Here is a 20,121-nt window from a genome sequence, read left to right as displayed (position 1 = left end):
ATGAATTCCACAACAAACTTGTCAAGAAACGGTTTGAACACCTTGTTCATGAGATCCATGAAGAATTCCGGAGCGTTTGTTAATCCGAACGGCATTGCCATGAACTCATAGTGTCCATACCTTGTTCTGAAGGCTGTCTTCGGAATATCATTTGTTTTGACCTTTAGTTAATGGTAGCCTGACCTTAAGTCGAGCTTGGAATAGACTGTAGCTCCCTTGATTTGGTCAAACAGGTCATCTATCCTTGGAAGTGGGTACTTATTCATGATTGTGATTTTATTCAGTTCCCTGTAATCAATACACAATCTCATGCTTCCGTCCTTCTTCTTCACAAATAGAACAGAAGCTCCCCATGGAGATGCGCTTGGTCGGATTTGCTTCTTATCCAACAATTCTTGAAGTTGTTCTTTGAGTTCTTTCAACTCTGCTGGAGCCATTCGGTACGGCGCTTTTGAAATGGTGTAGCATTGGGCACTAAATTAATCTCAAATTCCACTTCGAAATCGGGAATTGTGCCAGGGAGTTCTTCAGGAAAGACATCCGGAAACTCTTGTACTACCGGAATCTCTTCTACTGTAAGTGTGGTTTCTTCCTTTACCTCACTTAACGTAGCTAGGTAAACTTCTTCTCCACTTTTCATGGCTTTCCAAGTTTGAGAAGCAGAAAGAAGAGTCTTCTGTTCTCTTGTCTTACCATGAAATAAAATTTTCTCTTGATGTGGAGCTTGGATGGTTACTATCTTTCCATGATAGTATACCAAAGCATGATTCTTGGCTAACCAATCCATTCCAAAAATTACATTGAATTCCACCATGTTTAGTTGGATTAGATTTGCCTTGAAATTCTGATTTTCTATAAAAACACTAATATCTCGATATAGAGTGCGAGTTTCTAAAATCCGATTTGCAGGAGTTGCTACTCTATATGGTTATTCTAGGTTATCAGGCTTAACTCCTAACTTCTTGGCAGAATATGGACTAAACAAAATAAGCAAAATGATTGAGTAATTGCTCAAAATTTAAATATGAAACCAATGGATAGAAATAAATTTTATTGATTTTTCACGAAAGTGCAATTACAACCGAAATTCGAAAATGCTAACAGAAATGGAAATGGAACAAATGTTATTACAAAGAAACTACTACTGATGGTCTAATCTATCACTTCTCCTAATCCCAATTCCATAGGATCCTCTTCGACTCCTTCTTTTTCTTCGGGATCCTCCTCGGATTCGTCTTCATGGTTGGCTATTACTGTTTCTAGATGTTCAATATGACCATGCAGGACTGCATTCTAGTCATTAAGAACTTCAACAGTGTTATGTAACTCTTGAATCTGAGCATCAGTCTGCTCACTATACTGATTATGATGGTGCACAAGTTGGTGATTTTGATCCTTAAGCACTTGGATCTTCTCAACCAAGTGATTCTATAACTCGATTAACTCTGCAACGGTCTCTTGAAAGGTTTCGAACTCTTCTTGAGCTTTCCTATTCCTTTCTTCTGCCTCATGCAGATAGTGAGCATAGCATTGAACATCATGTCTTAAGTGTTTTTCTCTACGCTGTAATTCATCTTTGTCCAGCTCTAAGCAGTAGTTATGTTCCTTGAGTTTCTCTATCTTCTTCTCTAAGCTCTTAATGTAGCTACTTTAGTCAGCCATATCCTACATCCAAAACATAAGAGTCAAGGTTCAGAAATGATCTCAACAGTACAGGTCGAGTTATAGACAATTACTGGAATGAAAAGAATCAGTACAGCCTATAACAAATAATAGAAGAAAATAGCTCAAAAATTTTTGGTCTTAGAATCACATTAAAAATTTACTAAAAATCCTTCATATCATGAAAATGAAGTGTACCAAATTTGGTGCAAAAATACTGAGCCGTTTGGTAATGAAAATTCCTCAAAGTTTCAAAAAATTAGAAAATTTCACGAAAATGATGATATCACTATATAAACGAAGGAATTTGAGGTTCGCCGGCGGTACTAGAACAATTGAATGGTTCTAGGTTAGGTTCTTCTCGTCGAGAGCTTTCCAACGGTATCTTTTAATAGTCAAAATTCCTCCTGGATCAAAGTTATGGCCGTTTGAAGTTTGTGCGAAAAACAACTCAACTTCCATACAATTTTCAAGGTCTACTGTATGCGCCTGCTGGAATTCACTTTCTACTGCAATCAGGTCTGCTGCTTTCCAGCACTATTTGAATCAATCTACTGCATTCCTGGTCTAATGACCCAGTCTTCTGCATTCAGACCTACTGGTTTCCATCTACTGGTTCTGGTTTCATACTACTGGTTTTGACACTACTGTTTCTCGGCCTGCTTGTTTTGTCTACTGAATTTTGTTTTCAACTGTACGTAGCTAGTCTATCGTTTCAGTAGTCTATTACAGTAGTTTATTTTCAGAAGTTTATTACAGTAGTTTATTTTCAAAAGTCTATTACATTAGTTTATCAGAACTTATTTTCAGAAGTCTATCAAAACTTATTATTTCTAGTTCCTCCTCCCCAGATTATGATGATTTGCTCTGATACCACATCAATGTCACGCCCCAGGGATGGGGTTGGTCGACATCGGCGTTGCTCTCAAATTTACATTCGAAAACAACAAGTCTCAGAAGTACAAAATTCAGAAACAAGTCTTTTATTCATAATACTGAATATTCATTGTCTGATACAAAGTTAAATACTAATGTTTTACAGCGAAAATGTAAAACCAAACACAATAACGTCTTAACAGATGCAGCGGAAAACATAAACTAGAACTGAGAAATAACAGTCTTCTTCACCAGTCTCAGAACTGGTTCTGCCCTTCTTCTTCTAACAGTTCTTCCTCGTTCTTATATGAGATGGGTTTGGTGGGTGAGTGATACGGTCGTCACTCAGTAAGCGGGGGCGGGAATAACTCCCAGTTTTCGAAATCATTTTCAACAGAAACAATAATACAAATAATATACAGAACTCTTATTTTCAGAACATGAATCAGTATTCAGGAATCAATATTCAGAACAGAAATCAGAAATTTAGCAAGTAAGCACTGAGCACGTTTGTGAATTTCATGGCTAAACTGATATAAGTCCCCTATATATTCTCTCCTCTAAGGGGTGAGGCCATTAATCAGTAATCAGAATTCAGTATGTTCAAAATATATATTCCTACCATTAGTTCACTAGGTTCAGTGTTTCAAAAATCAGATATCAGAAATAAAAAATATATATACTTTGCTTCAAAACAGAAGTCATCAAACTTGTTTCAAGATATTTATACATAAGTCCACTTACAGTAATTTGCTAGACGTTTCGGGTGTTGAAGTCTGGAATCTGCTTGTTCTCGCTACTGGATTTTACAGCTCGAAAATAGGTACTCTTTTAGCTCGAATTTCAAGTGATAACTCAAGATTGGGTAACACCATTTCAGAGACTTGAGGGTGTTATTTATAGGCCAAATTATGACTGTTAGCCTCCCAATTAATGGTCATAAACTGTCATGATGTGCCATTAACAGCCTTTATTCCATGTTTAATACTTCAATTACAAGTCATAAGCAGAATCAGTAGCTGTGTGCTGGAATCTCGCGCTACTGAACTCTTCTGCTGCTGGATTCTATCTGCTGGAAAAATACCAGCTTCTGAAATATCTGTTGCTACTGGAATTGTTAGCTTCTGCTAGCTTCTGCTAAATGCTATCTGCTAGCTACTGCTGGAAATGCGGGTTTTCACAACATCGTCAGATGTTTATAATGTGCAAAAGACATATAACTCTGATGAATCCATAAAAAGAACCTTGTTTGCATATATTATTTGTTACGTGATTTTGAATAGATATATTAAAATCAGTAAGAGATAATACAGTTCTATTTACCACTTGAAAAAAGGAATAGAAAAATTGCAAGTTCTTGGTTAATAAACATGATGCGATTAAATGATATGTTAGTCAATTTTAATTTAGCATAGGGGAGACCAGACAAAATCATATCTCTAGATTGATTTACTCACTGAATTTCAACAGCGTGCTAAGAATTACATGATTCGTTATTGAATTGATTATAAACTATCTTTTGATTTTTTTAAATAAAGTCTAGACTATTTTAATTACAATCATTGATATATTTTTTACTTTACACTCCTTGTGGGAATGATACTCTACTTCCATATATTAAAACTTGATAACCGTGCGCTTGCGAGCGGAAAATATGCAACAACCTCATTTACTCTCATTCCCTAGATAAGAACGGAGAACAATTAAGCGAGTAAGAACAGGAAATGTTTTGTAGCTGATGATAAGGATCAAGCAAAATAATCACGCATTTGTTTAGTTCTTCTTTTAGTTCAATTGTAATTGCTTCCTCACTTTACGCGTTTCTCATTTGTTTCATTGTAAATACAATGCTCATTTATGAAAAAACCGGTTTGAGTGTATACTGTAATATTAGGCTTATTGTTTCAAAGATAAATTTTTAAACAACGTTGTTGTTATGTGCTCCAGTCACGGATCATGACACTAAGCCTGATATAGCCATAGACCCTAGTTGAAGCCCGACCAACCCTATTTCCTGAGCTATTGAAATGCTTGAGCAAGTAAGAGCACTAACCATCACCGTTCTTCCTCCATAAAGAGTTGGAAATGATTCCCAGCTCCCGGCTAGGGAATATTTAATGCTCGGATTAGGCCGTAGATAGGCAGACCCAAGTGTTTGGTATTCGTGACCCGTTGGCCTTATCTAAGCCGCGCAGAAAGAAATTCCACTATGTTCGGAAGCAAATATTTGGAATCCTTATAATCTCGGAATATGCATGCGAATCTCACTCAAATAGGAAAATCTCATTATAAAAAAAAATCTGTCAATATGTTGGAAAATTTCATGTTCGTAATCTTGATTTTGATGTTAATAAAACTTGTTATTTTGTTTCTAACGAATTTTCCTAAGTGCGCAAAAAGCTGAAACTGATCATGCTTCGAACTGATCAGTTATCGAGCCAAAACTGAAGCTATCGAGACACAAACTGAAAGTTCCAAATGATTTCCCAAACAGAACTAGTCAAACTGAAATAGCAAAGACCGGTTTCACTGATTGTTCAGCTGATAGGTTGATCAGCAGAAAACCTTCAGAAGCCCGATCAGCTGATGAAGAGTTCAATTGATGAAGAGCCCAGCTGACTAGTTCAACTAAATCACTGAAACCAGTTCAGCTGACGAGCCAAATGATTCCACCAGACCAGCTCAAGACCAGTTCAGAGCATCAGTTAGGAGCAGATCAGTTTACAGAATAAGACAAGCTTATCTAAGTGGAATCCAGCTTTGGACAAGGGTATAAAAGTAATTGTCCAATCAAAGGACAGTAATGAACGTTTTAGGAGAGCTTAAAGTCGACACGTTCCAGAATTGATGTCAGAAAGGACAAGACACAAATTTCGAGGAACAGATTCAAACTGCAACGAACATATTTGATAAGTCTTGATGTACGGTTACATTGACCTATATACGCACGATCAAGACCATCAACACATAGGTGGTGTTGCAAAAATAAGAGAGAAGATACAAGGGAGAAAAATAAGTGTGTGGAAGAAGATAGGGCACACTCAACTTATATCAGCTTACAAGAAGCAACCAGCCCAGATTTGAGGGAACACTTCAACGTGTTATCAGCTTAGATTAGAAGCACAATTCTCTCAGTGTGTGAGAACACTTTCGTGTTGTATTCATAGATCAGTTCTCACACACGCACACACAATCACTCACAAATATAGAAAGTTAAGCTTATTGAATAGCTGAGTGAGTCTTGCACAAAGACATTAAACTTGTGTATGTAGTCTTTTACACATAGACGTTAAACAAGTGTTGACTGAAAGGTGTTGTTTTCAGTCTAGGCTAGGAGTTCAGTTAGGCAGTAGCGTAAGTTCTAAGTTGAGTGGGTTTGTACAAGGTGTTGTATAAAACAAAAGTCTTTTAGTGGAACCTACCCGAGGTGGTAGAAGGGGTGACGTAGGAGCGGTTGAAGTCTTCGAACATCTATAAACATATCTTGTGTCTTTAACTGTTTAATTATTACTTTAAAACCGATTTGATCAGTTCAGCTGATATCAGTTTAGTTCTCACCATAATTGAAGTGATACAAGCTCGAACTGATCTCCTTTATTTCAGTTATTCAGTTTACACAAGCTAAAAGCTTTAAACTGATCAGATTTCTTAACAAAGGATTACTTCGAGTATTTTTCGCTTGGTTTAAAACCAAAATCGATTTAATTTATCGGTGTTTACAATCTTAGAACACGAACTATTGCAACTCATTGAAAATATTGTGTTTGAAGCACCCTCGCAGGTACCCAGAACCGATCCCATCACAATATTTGATATAGATCAGCATAAATTCGGCAACAAATCATCACTCCAGTGAAACTTTCCTAATTGGAGTTATTCTCCCATAAATAACTGACCTCCAACATCTTTAATTACCTAAGTATGTTTTACGGTTCTATTCATTCACACACCATTTTCGCTCATCAATACTCTACTACACTTTTGCTCATGTTTTTCTTATATGGACACTAGCTTAAACATTAGAGGGTCGCATCAGAAACAATTCCAGCAACACCCTTAACTTTTTGTTCATGTGTGCATACCCATCCTAACTGTCAACCCGAGCGTTGAAGATTTGAAGACTAGGCTCACCAGATTGAACCCGATAAAATATAGGTAACATCAATATTGAGCATCATTACCGTTCACTCTATTTTTTGGTAAAACGACGAACGTTTGATATCACAATATGTATCAAAATCAATTTCATGTGTATGATTATCATGAATTTGAAATAAACATAATTATTAAGAGAAAAATGGTTAAAAACTATCCAAAAACTTCAGCTCTTGATTTTTTAATTTAAAGGGAAAAAAAAACAGTTATTATTTCTACCATATTCCAGGAAAAATGTTAATACCTGTGCCGTTTGCCTATTTCACAAACTATTTCAATACCTCTGTTTCCATTGCTCTCCTCACACACTTTGTTTTGGTCTCCATGTCCTTTTGAGCAAGAAGTGTACGAAAAACTGAGAAAGGGTAAATTTTTTCATGCGATTGCGCGGCTTATGGCTACGGCACCGTCAAAATCACAGCCACTGCGCAACTTGTCCATGCCGCAACTAAAATGGGCTCAGAAAACTTCGTCCTCCTACCGGCGCCGCGACTCTCCCGATCAGCGGCCCGCTGTTTCCGTGACACCGACTCGGAACGACTCGGATGAGCAGAATGGGGAGGAGGGCAAGCCCTGGAACTTGAGGCCGCGAAAGGGAGTCGTGAAAGCGGTGCCTTTTCAGAAGAAAGAAATTTGTGCCGGGGACTTTGGTAATTTTGGTGATTTGAGGAACGAAGGGGTTGGTAACAGCGTGAATTTGCAGAGGGTGAGGGGTTTGTTGGATGGAGGGCAGCAGGGTGGTGGTGGTCTGGAGAGGAAGGAGAAGACGATGAAGCTCTGGATTTCGCTGTCGAGGGAAGAAATCGAGGAGGATGTTTATGCTTTAACGGGGTCGAGGCCCGCCCGCAGGCCAAGAAAATGGCCTAAGAATATTCAGAAACAGCTCGATGTACGAGTGTACTAAATTTATTTTTGTATGTGATGTAGAAAGTGGAATTTTGCTATACCGGATGTTTATATGTGATATCTGTTGATTTCGTTTTACAGAACCTGTACCCTGGACTGTATTTGGTGGGAGTTGCAGCGGACTCATATAGGATTCATGATGCTTCGGTATGAACCGTCTGATGTCATTTTTATTTGTTTCTGTTACGTGGGAATGAGTAGTTTTTGTCCATGATTGAGCATTTATTCAGTTCATAATTTGTGGGTCAATGTTTATGTTTAGGATTATTTTGAGAGATATGGATGTATTTGGGGTAAATTTGGAAGATGATAACGTGATATTGTCTTACTTGCAGAAATAAATGCATCGTGGCAGATAAATTTAGACATTTGATGCCATGGCAAAAGGGTAAACTTTCATCCATCAAATGTGTGGATCCATGCATGGATTGGTGTGCATGATGGTTCTTATCGTTATGATTTTTACAGTGAATTTTGGGATTCTGTTAAGTTTTGTTCATTCGAAATGTTGTAACTTATACTGGATGTTAATTCATGCGAAGTTGAGTGTTGACATTGTATCATGCAGAGTTGGATTTGGTGCCAAAAATTATGGAGGTTGTGAAGCATGTGATTCACTGTGACTAACCCGGATGAGGTACATTTTGTGGGCAAAGGTAGGGGACATAGAGCTAGTAGTATAGGTTGATAGTAACCGGAAATATCTTTACGTTGCATAGTTCAGAGCATTATCTAGAATTTAGGGGCTTAATATAGACTTCTCTTTTATTGATGCAAAAGGTATGTGTAATTTTGGATGCTTTTTCATGCATGAATGAGTTCAATAACCTTTATTGAAATGCAGCATCTTATTTAGGTGGCTGTGTTTTTGTTTTGAAAAGTTCAAATCTTGAGTATGTGATGTGCTTCAAAACCCTCCAAACTCGACTTGGGACTCTGGGAGACGATCTAGTGCATTATGTAGTTTCATTCTGATATTAAACTCACTCGGGGAAACACCATCGGTCTTTCTCTACTCCTTGTTGTCTGAGGATATACTTTTCTCCAACCTGTCCACTATCAGAAGTTCATACAATACAATAAAATATGTTGTTTTATTCCGAATTCCGTGGTTGTATATTACTCCGGCACTTTCTCGCGTCTCACCAATCTTCACAAAAATTCGCATAGTTAAAGATTGGACCGAAGAACACCAACCGACAGTGAAAGATCTTATTGAATTTTCTTACTTAGTTATTTCAATAATGGCAGGATTTTAATAAGCTTTCATGGTTTATTAATTTTCTTTCATCATCCTGTCATCATAGATAGGATGATATGGCCCTTGCTGTATTTACGGTTTATGTTCACATTCCTGCTAAACACCCTTTCTATTAGCCTAAGTTTTTAATCTCGCAAGGCCAATTAGGTACCATAAATTCTGCAAGTAATCAACATGCCTCCCATGTTGTTATGTTTTTCTTTAACACTGTCGATTTCGTGTTGATCTGAAAGCGGTGAAAATGGTGTCGAAAGATTTGATGAATCTCTGTGGATGAGGTGGCTTTCATGCATCCCCGGTCGAATTTACACCTTGTTTGGTTCTATATTCTGTTACAAGGTAAACATCTTCTTAACAACTCTGTCAAGTAATATAATGTGGTAAGATTTGTTATATAAGAATGAGGGAGTAAATTTGTCATCTTCTTTTCGATTTTGCATATGGTTAATGTTGTCTTCTGTCTTTTTTCATATGTGAGCACAAAGACGAGCACGATTAATGGACAACATAACAAAACAGTATATATTTATAAAAAATATTGTTTTATTTTATATATATATATATATTGAAAACAAATGTATTTGAAATCCCCACTTGAAATCATCCCCACTTGAAATCATAAATGTCATCTATAAATTCATTACTTTACTTTTACTTCTTAATCCCCACTTGAATTAATTTTTCCCATATTCGTACCTCTCCATGGACGGTTACACATACGACGTGATATTTGTTGATCATTATACCAAAATACATTTTGTTTTATCTCTACACACTGATGATGGCAATGAATTTGTTGCCCTTAAAAACTTTATTTATCTTCGCACGGTATCTCTTACCTCACTACACAATGAAACAAGTCTAACTCTTCATGCGTCTCTACCTCACATTGTCTCCATTTGCCCTATCTCATCAATCGCATTGCCCAAATCGAAATTTGAAAAATTATTTGGTCGTCCACCTACGAGTTTTCGGATGTCTATGCTACCCTTGGTTACATCCAGCCAGGAAAATAGCTCTATCCGGGTTAGAATTTTAAACTCTAGAATCTTTTAATATTTTAAATTGATCTACCCAAGCTAATATCATATTAATCCAAAATTATACAAAATTTACATATAAATTTTAAAAAAAAATTGGGCCACCCGGGCTTCATTGACTGTGGCCAGAAAAATTTTTGACATTGGGCTGAATAATTTGATAAACAATAGTAACATGAACTAAATATAAGCTACTAAAGATGTGTAATGTGATTTTTCATTGAATAAAACTCGTCGATTATTGATTTCTAAAATGAATATTTTAATAAAATCAAATTTTAGCAGCACATATCTAGGAAGAGAAGACCACCACCAATGAAAAGTGTAGAAGCTATCACCAAACATTTTAAATATGCATCAAAACTAACTTCGATAATTAATAACATCCAAGCACCTACATAGGAGGAATGAACACATATTGAGAATTTAATAACATTAAGACAACCACATAAGCATTTCACTTTACTAAAATCCTTGTAAAAAAATTTAATAGTTTCGAAAACTCAAATTAACTCAAAATAATATATCGCAGTCACTTGACAAATCATTAATGAATCACTTATTAACTTCTGCACATAAACAAATTTAACATAATTTTACTTCAAAGAAAAATAAAAAATCCAGAAACAACTAAAAATATACATCATACGGAAGTTAGTCTCAAGCTCTATACATAACGAAAATCTAATCTTCTATGACTTCATCACTATATAAGCTAAAAAATAACTGCAAACTCAACAAAGTCACATTTTGAATCTTTCTGCATAATCAATGGAATAAACCAATTAAGTAGCAAAAAACAATCATTTCACATTGTGCTAACTCAATCGAGGTCCTCCGCCATATAACCCTTTTCAGCTCCAAGTCTTTGCTTCCAAAACTGCAGTTCATAGAGTAATTTGATTCTTCTTATGATTAAATGAGTTGAAGATAATTTTAGTGGGATAAGATTAAATATAATTATTTTATGAGCTGAACAAAATTTTAATATAGGTAAAAATTACATATATACCATTATTACTATTTTTTTTGTTTTTTGATCCAGGACTGGAGCCCACCCCAGCCTTTGGGGTGGCTCCGTCCCTGACTGCGGCTCGTTGCATCCGTACACCACATATAAACTTGAATATAAGTCTCAACCATGTATCATAACTCAAAGTGAATATCTTTGTTTTGATCATTCTTCCTCGAAGCTTTTCATCTCTCGTTATGTTGGTATTATGGAATCTGTCTTTCCTTTATATCTCTTTCTTGCCCTAATTTCTTTCTAGAGTCATCCTCACTTACAACACATTTTCCACTCTTCCTGACATTTTCTAAAGGCTCAGTCTCCACACCACAATTAGATCTCTCTTTTCCCTCCTCCCAACCCTGCGGTGCTGATCTTTCGGCATATTTGCAGCCTGTGTTTGATGCTGAGATGTTTGTATCTTCCTCCACTGTCCCATCAATTCCTTCCTGGTATATTCATCTCATTATCACCCACTCCAGAAACGATATCATCAAACTATAAGAACTTACTCATGTTTACAATTTACTAACATGATAGTGAATGCGGAAAATAGATTGGTTGGAAACTCCAATCATTGAACTTTAAAGAACCTCCTTAAACTTGGAGATCTCCTTCTAACAACACTTGAATGATCTTCTATGCTTGAGAGACTTCTAAGCATTCTAAATCTCACTATAGATCATGTAAATAATTCTTGAAGGAGTGTGTTCTTATGGATCCGAAACACCACTATTTATAGGTAATTCGTTAGCATCATCGAGAAAATTTGAATTGATTGTACTTTATCAATATGATATATTTTTTCTTTCCGAAATATGGCAAACTTATCCAGATAGAATTTTGCACATCTAAATCTTTAAAAATATATGGTCATTAGATAAGATAAAGTTGTGCATAATTAAATATTAATAATTTGGCAAAAACTTGTGTGAGACGGTCTCACGGGTCGTATTTTGTAAGACGAATCTTTTATTTGAGTAATCCATGAAAAAGTATTACTTTTTATGCTACGAGTGTTATTTTTTGTTGTGAATATCGGTAGGGTTGACCCGTCTCACAGATAAAGATTCGTGAGACCGTCTCACAAGAGACCTACTCTAATAATTATCTCATGGGTCACTTCATAGGACAAGATTTGGTACCAAATTAAAAATTTTCTAACATTCTCTCACTTGGCTCATATATACAGCATCGTTCACTAAAGGAGTAAATAAAATACACAAATCATGGTGATAGGTCCCTAAAGATGAGTATTATCTTTCATGTATCATGTTTCTCGAACAATTTAACTTAATGAATAAGGTTTATTCAAGGTACAACTTTATTGATATTTTTCAAACCAATGAATGTGTATACACAATAAAACAAAATGAGGAAATATCATAATAGAGTTTCATTTATAACTGAATTATTCTTACAACAAAATTTGCACAGAGAAACCTTTCTACATGATCTTTAAATTTACTTGGCAGCATGACTTTATTCAAAGGATCAACAATCATCCATTCAGTACTAATGTGTTTGATAATCGATGTATTATCTTTAACATATTCTCTTATGGCTTAGTACTTGATGTTTATTTGACTCCCATATTTTTTTAATTCTTAACCACAGACACAACAACTGAGTTTTCATAATACATCTCCAATGGCCTAGAAATAGAATCCACGATTCTAAACCCTGAAATGAAGCTTTTCATCCATGCGTCATGTGGGTGGTTTTAAAACAAGATACAAACTCGGTCTCTATGGTGGAAGTATCATTCAAAGATTGTTTTGCACTTCTCCAAGATACAATTCTATCGGATATCAAGAAAACATACCTGAAGTGATTTTCTTGAATTAATGCAACCAGTGTAGTCCGAATAAGAATAGTCAATCACTTCCAAATTCTCAGTTCATCTAAATATAAACATGTAGTTTTTGGTCTCTTAAAGGTACTTCATCACTTTATTTGCAATTTTCCATTGGTCTATACTTGAATTACTATACATGATATCTCCTAGCATTCTAAATATAAATGCAATGTGAGGTCTAGCACAAATTTTAGCATATATCAAGCTTCCGACAACATAAAAATAAGGAATGTTGTTCATTTGTTCCCTTTTAAAGATATTTTTTCAAGCATTGATCCAAATTAAATTTATCACCCTTTACAACGGGAGCTACATTTGGTGAACAATCCTTAACCTGAAATCTGTCTAAAACTTTGTTGATATAGGTCTCATGAGATAATCCTAAGATCTCTTGAGATCTATTTCTATGTATCTTAATGTCAATGATATAAGATGTGTAACTCATATCCTTATATCAAAGTTTTTAGATAGAAATTGTTTTACCTCGTATAGAAAACCCTTATCATTGGTTGAAATTAATATATATCATTCATATACAGAATACAAAAAAAATATTTCTCGTATTGACCTTTTGGTATATACATTGTTTTCATGATGTTCTCTACAAAACTAAATGAAGAGATTACATCATGAAATTTCAAATACCATTGATAGAAAGCTTGTTCCACTCTATATATGAATTTCTTATGCTTGCATACAAAGTATTCACCATCACTAGAGGAAAACTTTTTCTAGTTGTTTAATGTAAACCGCTTCCTCTAGATCACCTCGATAAATGTTGTTTTCACATTCATTTGTTGCAAATCTAAATTAAAATGTGCAACTATTGTCATAATTATATGAATTTAATCTTTCTTAGAGACAAGAGAAAATGTCTTCTTTTATTCAATTACTTCTCTTTGAGTGAATCTTTTAGCAACAAGCCTTGTTTTATATCTTTAATGTTGCCCAATGAGTCTTTCTTTGTTTTCAATACCCAATTATATCCAATGGTTTTTGGACCATCGGGAAACTGAACAAGATCCCAGACTTCATTCGATGCCATAGAATTCATTTATTCTTCAATAGCATTGTACCATAATTTTGATTCACTATAACTATCCAAGATCGTTTTCGGCTTCAATTTTAAAGTCTGATTCTTGTAGATGTACAATATAGACACGAGATCTTTTTGATTTTCTTTTTCTAGTCTGATGTACAATGTAGACACGAGATCTTTTTGATTTTCTTTTGCTAGTCTATCTTCTTTAGTTGTCATCTTGAGGAACATTTTGTTCGATTTCTTGATCAACAATTTATGGATTCTCAATAATGAGTTGTCTGATAGTCGTTGGGACTTGAGGGATGCGAAGGAAAGCCAATGGATCACTTAGTTAAGAAGGTTGATCATCAATGTGATCTTTCTCAACAATTATATCTTGTGAATTATCACTCCCACTAACAAATTTTTTTCAATAAACTTTGCATTCTTATTCCATGATTCTAGTGTTATTTGATAGACAATAGAATTTATACCATTTCGATTTTTCAGCATACCCGATGAAATATTCATTTGTAGTTCTTGGGTCTATTTTTTTTCCCTGGTGGACTATAAACTCTAACTTCATATGTGTATCCCCAAATGCGTATATGTTGCAAACTCGGTTTCCAGCCTTTCCATAATTCAAATGGCATCTTTGGGACAACCTTGGTTAGAACTCGATTTAATATATATATTGTCGTTTTAAGAGCTTCATTCCGCGAGGACTCAACAAGTTTTGAGTTGCTCTGTATACTCCTAACCATGTCCATTAAAGTTTGATTTCTTCATTCAACAACGCCATTTTGGTTAGGGAACCAGGCATAGTGTATTAGGCAACACTATCATTTTTTTGAAGAAACTTCACAAATGTACCATGGGCTTGTCCATTCTCAATGTATCTACCATAATATTCACCACATATATCACTAATCACGATCTTAATTTTTTTTCACATTGTTTCTCTACTTCAGTCTTAAAAATCTTAAAGGCATCCAACGCTTCGATATATTATGAAGCAAGTAGATATACATATATTGTGATTAATAATCAATGAAAGAGATGAAATAATCCAGACCATGCATATCCATGTCCAACAACATATATCTGAATGTATGATCTCTAACAATTTGGTATTCCTCGACACCTTTTTTAGATTTTTTGGTCTACTTTCCCTTAATACAATTCACACAAATATCGAAATTAGTAAAATCTAAAGTACTAATTACTTCATCATTTACAAATATCTTAATTCTCTCTATGGAGAAATGTCTCAATCTTCCGTGTCACAATATAGATGGATCCTCATTTGTAACACTTCTTTTAATTCATGCGTGAACATGCATAGTGATATTGCTATCATTTTGTAAAACAATGGAAAAAAGACCATCAATCATTGTGCATTTCCCAACAAGATTGGATTTATAATATAAATTCATAGAATTATCTAAAAATTGAAATGAGTATCCATCAAGAATTGAAATTAGATTTCTAGAAAAACATGGAAAATATAATGTTTTCTCTAAAACCAAAACAAAATTACAATTCAAAATCAAATTGCAAGTCTCTATAGCCTCCATAAGTGAACACATCTTATTTCCCAAATAGATTCTCCGCTTCTCCACTCACATTTTATTATCTTCCTTAGATTTTGCATACTATGCAAGATATTTGTGAATGGATTGTAGAACCAGAGTCAATCCACCAAGTTTTATAAATCGTATTAATAATATTATATTCATAATAAACAAATGAAATGGGAAACTTTTTTTTTTTTAATCAACTCAATGCTTAAATTTTGTTCAATCCTTTTTCACGTGTCCTTTCTTTTTATAGAAGAAACACTTGGATTCTTTTTGTGACACCTTAGACTTAAACATGTATATAATAATTATTTAAAAATGCATGCGGAATATAAATGAGTTTCTTTTACTAAATATGACATGAATGATCGACTTGCATTGAAAAATTTCGGCTACATCTCCCCATATCATGGACTTAACAACCTGTTTTAATTCAAGAATAAACAAAATATAATTCATGAAGCTCAAAATGAACAAATATCAATATTAACTTTACCAGCTTGTACACACATGAGTTTATAAAGTACTTTCCTAATTCATTCACTAATATGACCTACTTATTCATTATAATATGAACATACTCTTCATATTGTAACCTAACTATGTGTACTACCATTCCACTATTCATTTCAGTTTTGTAAATACAACATATCATATTTCTAAATCATCTTCTTGGTACAACCATTCCAACATGGGAGTATTCATATGGCTTCGCACCACCTCGACAAACAAGCATCATGCTAACCTTTAGGAGATGCACCATATGAAACTAAAGAAATGAGTTTCGAAAACTCAGCAAGTGAAACTCGTGTAATAACGAAGTGAATATATCATAGTCGTGAAAAAGAAAAGTAGCCTCCTTTAAAACATTCAAACCATCCATATTTGATTAATATAGTAACAATGTATTAAGGATGGTTTTTATACATAATTAATATCATTATATGGCTTTCATAGTTCAATGTTAGTCATATCATATTTACTACCATGTCAATGCGTTGTGGCTTTCCCATTTTAAGTATTTAACACTATGTTAACATTTTACTATTTAATCCATATTTATTCAAACTTTTTATCAAATACTTGATAAACATGTTGGACTTAGAGCTCCTTTACAATGTCAGATTCATAAATATCTTGTCTTCAATCTTATTAGGTACGTATACACATGAACATAACAATTCTTAACATTTAGAAGAAGCTATAAACCAAATTCACTATCAATATATACATAGGCTTCATTTGGGCATCAAAGTATGAGTTACACTTACAACCAAGCCAAGGAACAATAATTGATTTGTTTCTATGTTGTTTTTATGCTGAAAATTTGAGAAATCCTTCATCAATATTCATACTTCCCCAATTCCAAATCATAATTCAACCTACCTCTGCACTCTCATCACATAAGCTAAGAAAAGGAGGAACAAAATACATACCTAAGATCACTTTCTTGGGTAATTAAAGAATTTGCCTTTAATTTAAGAAGAAAATGGATGACTAAGCGAGAATTTATGGAGAAAATTAAGAACCCTAGGCTTTTTTTTTTGTTTTATGGGTTGGGGAATGATGGAAATGACAAAAATGAGCTAAGAAGTTGAGTTCCCTTCCTTTAAAAGCCTAAAATCGCGTTTTGAAGTAACAACTTTATCAAACGGGTGTTATTGCGCCGTCCTCAGGGCGCCAAAATCGCGCACTTATACATGCTCAGCGCCTCCCCAGTGGTGCTGAGGCACATCCGTGTTTACTGAGTGGCGCCTAGGCACCACCTTCCAGGTTCCTAGGCACCAATGGCTTGGCACTGGAACACTGAAATTCATTTTTCAGTGCTGAGGTGCCTCATGCTCGAGTTTTGACAAAAACTTTCTTCTAAACTTGTTCTTTGCCCAATTTATGCTCAACATAATTCTTCCTTCGATTTTATACCATACTTATGTCCATTTCATCTCAATCATCTCATTTTCCAATCCATAATCAACCCCTAAACTTCACCATTTCTTCAATCATTCTCTTTCCAAAATCAATATCATCATACTATCATCAACCGCAAATGTACAATTCATGTTCATTACTATGTTCTTATGCTTCATGTTCACAAACGGTATCCTCAAACATGAATCAATTTATGACATAAATTAATTTGTGTTAATAATATATATAGAATCATAATCATAAACGATAACTGGTGGAAATATGTATATCATACAAGGCACAGGACGATTGGGCATTACAATTCTCCCATCTATAAATTTCATCCTAGAAATTTCCTTTATATATCAAACAACTCGGGATACCTTTGTTTCATTTCTCTTTCGGTTCCCACGTTGCTTCTTCTACAATATTATCACACCATCAGATTTTTAAGATACCAATTTCTTTGTTTCTTAGTACTTTACTTTTCGATCCAGATCTTATACAGGTACTTTGTGATCGCTTAGATCAGGCATAATATTGTACGTAAACTCTGCAAGATTCGTTCCCATAGCTCTATGTAGACTTTGCCAAATCTCTGACGTAAACTTTTTATCAGGATCTAAAACAACGGATGCCAAATTCTGATTTAGTTTCACTAATTATTTTATGTACTTTTTTGGCATATTGATTCATATTATACACTGTTTTCAACAGAAGGAAATGTGCAGACTGTTTTAATCGATGAACGATCACCCATATTGAATTGTAGTCCTTCTGTATTTTAGGAAGACCCAATACGAAGTCCATTATGAGGTGTTCTTGTAACGTTCCGAAAATTTGAAGGTCCACGCGAACCACATGCATACAATTTATTAAATTCCTTGTGTATTTCAATTAATTGTTTTAATTGCATAAATTAAATATGTTGTGCATGTTGACATGTTTAAAATATACATTTCTACATGGTTTCATTAAAATATATTTTTAAAGGTTATTCGAGTTGCGATCGAGGAACGGAGACCGAGGGCTGAAAAATGGAAAATGTTTTTATTGAATAGTTGTTTATAATTATTTAAAATTAGGATGACGTTTTTTCTTATTTTTGAAAATAAGGAGTTTTGAGGTGATTTTATACGTCGGGACGTAATTTTTATCGGTGTTAGATTTTCAACAAAAATACGAACGTTTTGGCAACCCGGCTAATAAAGTCACAAATTTTATTAAAAAAAATATTTTAATTATGTACTAATGGACTTAATGAGCCTAATTAACCTTGTTAATGGGCCTAAGCTACCATTAGTATTATAATTATTTTTTAAAGTGCTAATCACCCTGTTAAACCTACAAACTCACGCCTCCCTCCCCCAATAATTAACAAGACTCCTTCCTCCTCTCAAGACACGACACACACAAAATATTTCAAGGAGTAAGTTTCGAAATTTGCTAGGATATTCAAGCCAAAGTCGTTCCTCGCCGTTCCTCGCAATCGTCAACATTTAATCGTGCGTTAAAAATGCAAAGGCACGCCATATTCTTCCCTTTACTCATCCATCACACCATATTATTTGTTTAAATATGTTTTGCATAAAAAAATAAGTGAAGTTTTCAAATAATTTCGTTTATGCATCAAAGGTGGATTTTTAAAGCTTGGTTTTGATCCAAAAATCATGATTTACATGTACATAATGGGCTGCCATGATTAGGAATTGAAAGGGGATTGTTTTACACAAGTTATTAGGTCCTAGAACACACACGAATAGGCTGCACGCAAGAATGGAACAAGCTGGAACCAAAATTTCATATATAGGGTCAGGGTTCGAATTTGAGGGCTAACCATGCATCGCTTGGCTTCGGCTCGATCAGGGATGGGCTAGGGTCATGTATGGGTCAGGGGAAGAGTCCTAGCGTGCACCAGGGCTGGGAAAGAGTCCTAGCCCAACCCGAGGAGTTTCATGTTGCGCGCAGGTACAGCAGCTTGTGCAGGGAGAGATGGCTCAGCCAGGGAGCTTTGGGCTGGGCTAGGTTAGGTCCTTAGGGTCCTAGGAGGGTGCCTGAAGGGCTGGTTCAATGGCTGGCTCGTTGGTTAAGTGGCTAAGCAAGAAAACAAGAATCCCAGTCTATGTGGGTTCCTCGGTTGTGGCTTGCATTGGTTTTGGGGCTAGGGTCAGGTCCTAGAGGTGCTATGGGTTCAGTAGGGTCCCTAAAGAGGATGGTTTGAAGTTGGCTCAGGCCGGCTAGAGCATGGCTCGGTGAAATTTAAAGATGGCTCAAGGTTAGCTTAAGGGTTCGATTAGGGTCTTCTTCTTTGAGTTTAAGTTGAAACATGGCTCACGGAGGTCGAGTCATGGTTCACGAGGGCCAAATAATTATTAAAATCCTATGTTTTTAATATGAGAATTTTATATCAAAGTTTGGTTTAATTCGGGATTAAACGCATTAATATGTTATATTTAAAGATTAATTTAAAATTCATCGATTTAAGCAAAATAAAAATATTGGAAAATTAATAGAAGCTTAAATAATTATTTGGGATGGTCTAGAGTCGGCGAAATTAAGAAAATGTAAAAAACGTGAAATTTTACGTCTAGGGGTAAAACGGTAATTTTACACTAAAAAATTAGTAAATGTCATGGCAGGGTCTTGAATACTGTTTTATATGCTAATATGATTATTTTAAATGTTTATGGATTTTTATATGTTAAAATGTTTATTTTAAACGTTTATGAATTTTTAATATGTTAAATCGTTTATTTTAAATGTTTATGGATTTTTATATGTTAAAACGTTTATTTTAAATGTTTATGGATTTTTATATGTTAAAATGTTATTTTAAATATTTATG

General features: G+C 34.7%; 1 protein-coding gene across 1 annotated transcript; it reads left to right on the top strand.

Annotated features, from left to right (window-relative positions):
- The first annotated feature begins 6,939 nt into the window (after window positions 1-6,939).
- On the top strand, window positions 6,940-8,459 carry LOC140984935 (uncharacterized). Its single transcript, XM_073452634.1, has 4 exons — window positions 6,940-7,582; window positions 7,681-7,746; window positions 7,935-7,987; window positions 8,168-8,459. Exons 1-3 carry the CDS (start codon window positions 7,088-7,090, stop codon window positions 7,938-7,940), a joined length of 567 nt encoding a protein of 188 aa, XP_073308735.1. The 5' UTR covers window positions 6,940-7,087; the 3' UTR covers window positions 7,941-7,987; window positions 8,168-8,459.
- Window positions 8,460-20,121: the final 11,662 nt, after the last annotated feature.

This window comes from Primulina huaijiensis, chromosome 9 (genome assembly GCF_012295235.1).
Source record: "Primulina huaijiensis isolate GDHJ02 chromosome 9, ASM1229523v2, whole genome shotgun sequence".
In the NCBI taxonomy this organism is placed as follows: domain Eukaryota; kingdom Viridiplantae; phylum Streptophyta; class Magnoliopsida; order Lamiales; family Gesneriaceae; genus Primulina; species Primulina huaijiensis.
This window is presented reverse-complemented; position numbering and strand designations above follow the sequence as displayed.

What these genes read in the sequence shown, in the direction of transcription:
- LOC140984935 (XM_073452634.1), top strand. Translation starts at nt 7,088, where the DNA reads ATGGCTACGGCACCGTCAAAATCACAGCCACTGCGCAACTTGTCCATG. An exon ending in ATATTCAGAAACAGCTCGAT is followed by an intron (nt 7,583 to 7,680) that starts GTACGAGTGTAC and finishes TTCGTTTTACAG; the next exon opens with AACCTGTACCCTGGACTGTA.